The 7,121-nt window shown below is 38.2% G+C and overlaps 1 protein-coding gene across 6 annotated transcripts; it reads left to right on the top strand.

The window, feature by feature from the left end:
- The first annotated feature begins 657 nt into the window (after positions 1-657).
- On the top strand, positions 658-5,137 carry LOC112287070 (galactokinase). 6 transcript variants are annotated; one of them, XM_024529705.3, is made up of 13 exons: positions 731-995; positions 1,258-1,312; positions 1,705-1,876; positions 2,071-2,252; positions 2,464-2,605; positions 2,816-2,898; positions 3,060-3,314; positions 3,496-3,630; positions 3,764-3,898; positions 4,095-4,165; positions 4,310-4,387; positions 4,512-4,653; positions 4,772-5,137. In XM_024529705.3, the coding sequence occupies exons 3-13, from the start codon at positions 1,714-1,716 to the stop codon at positions 4,880-4,882; spliced, it is 1,497 nt and encodes a 498-aa protein (XP_024385473.1). In that variant the 5' UTR covers positions 731-995; positions 1,258-1,312; positions 1,705-1,713; the 3' UTR covers positions 4,883-5,137. The 6 variants fall into 6 exon arrangements, with proteins under 6 accessions (XP_073392385.1, XP_024385473.1, XP_090109349.1 ...); XM_090253223.1 differs by having other exon boundaries at positions 782-814; positions 1,151-1,312; XM_024529702.3 differs by having other exon boundaries at positions 798-995; positions 1,151-1,312.
- The last annotated feature ends 1,984 nt before the right edge of the window (positions 5,138-7,121 follow it).

The following is a 7,121-nucleotide window of genomic DNA, read 5'->3' on the forward strand; positions in this document are numbered from 1 at the left end:
CTAGTCCACAATACCCAGGTGCCTTAATGGAATGAGAGTTTTTAGACATGTAAGCTGATTGTACACATGGGAGTCTTTCATTGTCGTCTTCCTTGACTAGCTGGTCAGAGCCGAAGGCTGAGTTCACCACATCTTGGTGTGTGTTTTATTCATCATGTTAGTATGTCGTGTAAGTTTAACGATCGCCTAACTAATCATGCTCGTTGGCTATTAACTCCATTCTTCGAGGCTATCTTGCAACTCAAGGATCTGTCGCCTGCGCCACATATAGCCCACAGTGACACTACCTGAGAAGAACACGCACGAATAAACTCTTCACAACAATGGCAGTTGTGAGTGAAAGTCGAATTACATCAAAGAGTTTCTCGTTGCGTCGCAACATAGATCCAGGACCTAGATCTCCACAGTTATGATAAAATTTTAGTTTCAAATTTACTTACTCTACAGTACTTCTACTTAAAAGAACATCTATTAATCGTAAGCAAACTCTCGAGAGAAGCACAATGTTTTGTTTTGTTTTGTTATGATCTCAAAGAAACAGTAAGACAGGCGAGACAACCCACCATTATCCTGGTTTGCTGGTTCCTGATGACGAATCGAATGCACTAGGAAAGACAAACAATCTGGGTCTCATCACTCTCGTTCTCACTCGATGCTTTCCTTAGAAGTGGATAATCGTGCCATGTGTAGACATGCAACTTGGAGCATAGAACGCCATCATGGCACCGTGTTTTGTTCCGTTCGTACGGAGGAAGTGACTTGTGTACATTCAGCATTGGTGGAGTAATCAAGCTGTTGTTGGGTTCGTCTTTCAGTTGAGTGTGATGTTAGCTTTAGCGAACTGTGCGCTGATGTGCGGGTGATCGTTTCTGACTTGCCGTCTCAAGATTGGATTGGTGCACACAAGTTAGATGAGATCGACCTTGCACAAAATCTCTCGTATACCTAGAGAGAGGGCTGCATGGTTGTGGACCTATTTAGCGCCGGTGGCAATCGTAAGAATTCGTGGTTATGGTGATTTTATTGAAGTGGGGTTGAAATGAATTGCATTGAATTACGTTGAACCGGGTGATTGTTGAGGAGGCGCGAGGTGGTTGTATCTTACTTGAAGTTGGGTTTGTATTCACTTGTGCTTATTTCTCAAATTTAGCGACCAGGTGGTGTCAAGTTCGATCGTCCTGTGGAATCTAGAGAAGGTGGAGTAAGAAGCAGATTCTGCGGATGTTTAATTAACTGAAGTTTTTTACTACTTTTAAGGGAAGAGCGGCAGTTCTATGGACGCCTAAGAATAGAGAGCGAAAAACTTCGAACGGTTGGAAACTCCTCTCATCCCTCGAGCAACTGAGTGTCGCTCCCTGTTTTTCATCTCGTTCCACTCATTGTCCAAGTGTGCGTTTGATGCGCTGCTTGTCCCTTAATGATTAGAATTATGTTCCGCCCTTCTCTGTCTTCGTTGTGTCTCATATTCCCATTCAATTGTCTTATTGGCAGCGTGAGAGAGAGACGAATGAAATTCTCTGATCAAGTGGGATTGTAGCTTGTGCTTATCACCCTGTTACATTTAGTTGCTTTTTTTCATGACCAAGGGTTTCAGTAAGCTGTGGTAGAGTAATGCAAAAAATCTCTGAATTGTATGTGGAAAAGGACACAACCTCTTAAGTGTTAGGTCTTTCGGCTTATTTTCTCCCTGTCGCTATTTAATAGTAACACAAGATGGCGGACAACCTGGAAGAATTCATTCCCGTCTTCACATCCCTTGCTGAGATTTACGGAGAAGGTCCTTTTCTTGAGGAACAATTCCGTCGGTATGCGAACCTGAAGCAGCAGTTCGTGCACCATTATGGCCGTGACCCTGAACTCTTTGCGCGTGCTCCAGGTTTGATTTTACAAATGCAACCCCATCATTTTTCTCTGTTTAGATAATTATGTGTTCATAATTAAACAGAGTTCGAGTTTTTTTTAACAGGAAAGCATACTCTCTCTCTCTCTCTCTCTCTCTCTCTCTCTCATTGAAGCAGATTGTTACTTACTTGTGAAGATTCTGTCTGAGGGTTTTCGCGATTTGTGTAGGGAGAGTGAATCTAATAGGAGAGCACATCGATTACGAGGGTTATTCCGTGCTTCCAATGGCAATTCGCCAAGACACGGTGGTTGCTATCGGTAGGCGAGAGGAGGACCCTCCGACTTTGCAAATTGCTAATGTCAACTCTTCAGAATTTCAGGCTTGCTCTTTCTCAGCGGACCCTTCCCAGGTCGCTTTTAAATCCACCACCTATCATAAATCAAGTCACTGTTGGACATTTTCTGTATTAGAAACTTTTCAGGCTTGGAGATGATTCTTGAACGCCATCGACTGGTAATCTGATTGTTTTGAAACTCTAACTTCGGAGCGCTGCAGTAACTCGAAGCTGAAGCTGAATTTCGACAGATCCTAAATAGGAATGGTGTGTTACATTGTAACAGGAAGTGGATAGAGCGAATCACGTTTGGGCAAATTACTTCATTTGCGGATATAAGGGAGTGTTTGACTATCTAGCGGCCAAAGGCGACGGTGTTCAACCCGTTGTCGGGCTAAATGCTGTTGTTGACGGCATAGTTCCAATTGGTCAGTCTCTTCGTCGATAAGGATGGTTTTTTGAACTTTCAAAGCACCCCAATTATCCGCCTATATTCTGGTCTATTTTGTTTTCTGTAAACCTCATATCTCTAATGGTGAACATTCGGAAATAATTCGATTGGTTTTTTTTAACATAATATGCTCAAGTTGTGGATAGACTATGATCATGAGCTCTGATCGGGGTAGATGGTAGTGCAGGGGCTGGCTTATCGAGTTCGGCAGCTATTGTCTGTTCTTCTGCAATTGCTATACTGACGGTGCTAGGGTACTCGAGCTCTAAGGTTACTTTTCTGGATGTTTGATTTGATTCCCTTAATGCTTCTTCAAGTTCTCTTAGTTTCAGGAAAGTAAGCTTACTATCGGGTTTGCGGGAGAACTTCGAATCTTATCTAAATTATGAGGCACTTGGGAAGTATAATCTCAAAACTTGTTTGAAGTGCAGCAAGATGTGGCAGATTTTGCCTGCACATGCGAGCGGCACATCGGTACACAGTCAGGTGGAATGGACCAGGCAATCTCCGTGATGGGGGAGCGTGGTGCAGCAAAGCTGATAGACTTCAACCCCGTTCGGGCTAGTGATGTTGTGCTGCCCAAATCTGGGTCATTCGTGGTTGCAAATTCTCTCACGGAGTCTAAGAAAGCTGAGACTGCTTCCACTAACTACAACAACCGCGTCGTAGAATGCCGCTTGGCTGCGGTAAGATGCTTTACATAGTTACTTGTACTGTTCTAGAACTGACTGTTTTTAAATGTGCATTCGTGAAAGAAGTCTTTTCTGGAGTTGTGTCACCCTGTGCAATATTTAGTCCAAAGTTTTGTATATTTTCACTAGATGAATTCAGTATTCAAGGATGTTAATAGTGAAGTCAAAATTGCAGATGGTGTTGGCTGTGAAGCTTGGGATGCGACTTGAGGAGGCCAGGACTTCTGTCCACACACTCTCCGACGTGGAGGGTCTGTGTGCCAAATATGCTTCTGCCCACGGCTCTTCCAGCCCTGTTGTGGCTGTTGAGGTATTTAAAATCTCTCTTTTTCGTTTACTTTTGCTGAACTGGATCACCTCAAAACATTTGTTCCTCTCTCTCTCTCTCGCTGTGTGTGTGTGTGTGTGTACGTGCGCAAAATACTCATAAAAAAAATATTCAGAGGTTTTTGCATGAAGCTCCATACAACGCTGAAGAAATCGAGGACATCCTGCAAGAAAAACTAAGTTCTATCATGAAGAACTCACCCACCACTCTGGCTGTATTGGCTGCTGCCACCCACTTCAAGCTCCATCAAGTTCGTTCCATTATCCCAAGCTTACGTGAAGAGTTGGCCAAAAATGGGGTTAGACTAGGTGACGCATGTTTTGAAGTTATTACAAATTGCTTCCATAGTTTAGCGACGAGCTGTGATAGGTTACGCATCCAATGAAGGTGCTAAAATCTGTTGTTCAATATGCAATCGTTTTTTGGTGGATGATGTGATACTGCAGAGGGCCAAGCATGTGTACACCGAAGCCAAGCGGGTACATGATTTTCGAGCTGTAACTGTGCAATCTGAAAGGTACTCTCATTGCCTATTTTTGAACTTACGTTGTGTGAGTGAGGGTTTTTCGTAGAACGAAATTTCCCAACTTTCATTTTATGCTAAATTTACCTTTACGTATGCGACTCAATAGCCCTAACCATGAGATTGAGTGTGGTGCAGCGAGGAGTCAGTTATGAAGAGGTTAGGGGAGCTCATGAACGAGAGCCATGCGAGCTGCAGCCTTCTGTACGAATGCAGGTATGTTGCTTAATCTTTTGGGGGTATATTTAAACTTACTTTGCCCTTTGTTTACCTTATAACATACCTTGTGCTTTTGGAATTCTCATCTGACATAACCTCAACGTTGTTTTTGCCCCACCAGTTGTCCTGAGTTGGAGAGCTTAGTGGGTCTTTGCCGACGTAACGGTGCAATAGGAGCAAGGTTGACTGGAGCTGGTTGGGGTGGTTGTGTTGTTGCTCTGGTCAAGGAAGAGGAAGTGGATTCTTTCATCTCTGCCCTCAAGGTATGCATCCCCATCTCCCCACCCTGTGAACGATAAAATCAACGGGTTCATTGAAATTGGTGTGTATCTCCAACTAGTGGGCTCATCAATATTAGTGTTTCTGGATGTCCTTGTGCAGGAGACGTATTACAAACCTCTGCTGGAAAGAGGGAAGATCAAGGAGGAAGATTTAGATCTTTACGTTTTTGCATCAAAGCCATCTGCAGGTGCTGCAGTACTGAAAATATAATTGTATTCTTCATTTTTTACAGGTCATTAGTTTATGAAGAAGCTTTTCCTCTGTGCAAGATACACCAAAGCAATTGCAGCCGATTCTCTTCAATTGTTATTTTTACATGCGGCGTTTCGTTTAAAGTATTACTCTTGGCCTTAAGAATAGAATAAAATACCTTTTTTACAGATCTACTGGAAGACCTTGGCTGCTAAGTTCAAATGTTGCATAAGACTCACAGTAATGAATCAAGCAAGTCATCTTTAATCATGATTATTCCCGTTCAATTTGCATATTGGTTCATTGAGAGTGGATAAAGAGTGTATGTAACTGGGAAACTATCATGATATATGTATTGTAGTACACCTAAAACATTTATTTATTTATTTGAAAAAGTAACCAAATATGTTGACATCAACTTTGGAATAATTAATTCTATATGCACCGTGACTTAGGCAAATGCAAATAAAGTTCAAATGGTATTTTTCTTTTTAGAGAAATAAAAACCAACGAATTACCAAGTAGTTGGTGGCAATAGAGCAACAAGGTCCTTGAGAGTGCAAAATTTGTTGATGAAATTTCATTATTTAATGCAATTAAACAGTATGAAAACCATGTTGACATCATTTAAACTCAAACAGAAAAATAAAACAAAAAATTCTTTTTTTTTAAAAAAAGGACAACTGAAGTCTCAGGAATATTGTTTTAAGCAAGCTATATTCAAAGAAATCAATATATAAATTCAATAGAGTATTTTACAAAAGATCATGACCCATATAGACAATTTGTTGAAAAGAGAATAGATTTATTTAAATGTGTCACTATATAAAACACTACTCCCAATTGTACACTAAAATAATGGCAACTTCTATATGTTTATTCATCACTATGTGTTGAACATGATTACAATTAAAAATGTTTATCTTTTTTCTTAAATCAATAATCTTTTTAGTGTGATTAAAGAACTTTATTTGTATTGCCAATAGAGAGCTAGTGCAATCCTCAAGTTGCACAATTTTTAAAAAAAAACGGTTAATGAATTTTGTGGTTGCATAAATTCATAAACCAAATTGTTCACATAAATTATTGGTAATGCATGTCGAGTTCTCTAATGTCATGCTAATAATCACAATCTAAAAACACCATCTTTTAGAATGGAATGGAGAATTATATGATTGTTTTTAACAACAACATTTTAAGGAGATTGTTAAATAGACACATGCTTTTACTAGATTTACCCACCCTTGATGAAGAACATGGTAATCGTGATGTATGTAGTTGATTTTCAATAATTGCAAATCCAATAGTAGAGAAATGAATCTAGAGGTCATTTTCTTCTTTTTCCATGATGGTTAGAATGGGTGGGTCTATTTAACATTCTCCTATTTTAACACATTTATCAATATGTAAAGACTATACCATCATTTTATCATGGTGGATAATACAACAACATTTTGACAGCATTCATAAAAATAGAATAAAAATGATAACAAAAAGTATACAATGGTTTTTAGATACATATAAATATACACATTTAAATTGAATATTTATAAAAAGATGTAGGCAAATCAGAAAATAAATGCAGAAACAAAAAATTACCATATAGAAAAGAAAAAAAGGTAGGTTTTTGTGACCAAATAAATAACTGTGAGTGGTTTGTATTAAACATTTTAAGGATTGCCGTAATTATTGCCCAAAACGTTGAAAAAACTGTTCATATTAAGATTAAGGAAATAATCATCTTGAAGCCTGTGAATGGATTAAGTTGAAATGGGCCTCACCTACAGTGAGTAAAAATGAGAAAATTCAAAATAATCTATTCAAATTTAAATAAATTTGGAAGATAATATATAGTAACTAATTGGATGACTTATAATTTAGACCTTTAAAAAACATAATCAACATATGCCCAAATACTGAGTTTTTTTTGTTTTTATTTTTATTTACATATCTTTTTTTTATCACTATTAATGCATAATTCAGAGAGTCTAAATACCGAAAATTATGTTATTTTTCATGTAAGTTAGTATCTAACGAAAAATATATATATATATATATATATATATATGTATATATATATTACTATTCAAAAAGTAAAATTAAGCTAAATAAAAAATCAAACTAAGGAATAGACTTCTAGAACTACACTAAAACCTCAAACGCACATTCTTAGTAAAATCTCCAAGTAATTTTCTCGTTATTTTTTTTTAATAAAATAAGTTTATGGATATAAACGGTGATTTTTTTTAAATTTAGA

This window comes from Physcomitrium patens, chromosome 9 (assembly GCF_059467195.1).
Source record: "Physcomitrium patens ecotype Gransden chromosome 9, ASM5946719v1, whole genome shotgun sequence".
NCBI classification, from domain to species: Eukaryota; Viridiplantae; Streptophyta; class Bryopsida; order Funariales; family Funariaceae; genus Physcomitrium; species Physcomitrium patens.

Excerpts from the sequence above, each read along its gene's own strand:
- LOC112287070 (XM_073536284.2), top strand. The coding sequence starts at position 1,714 with ATGGCGGACAACCTGGAAGAATTCATTCCCGTCTTCACATCCCTTGCT. Across the intron at positions 3,631-3,763 it reads GCCCTGTTGTGGCTGTTGAG|AGGTTTTTGCATGAAGCTCC; the intron begins GTATTTAAAATC and ends AAAAATATTCAG. Across the intron at positions 4,388-4,511 it reads AGCCTTCTGTACGAATGCAG|TTGTCCTGAGTTGGAGAGCT; the intron begins GTATGTTGCTTA and ends TTGCCCCACCAG.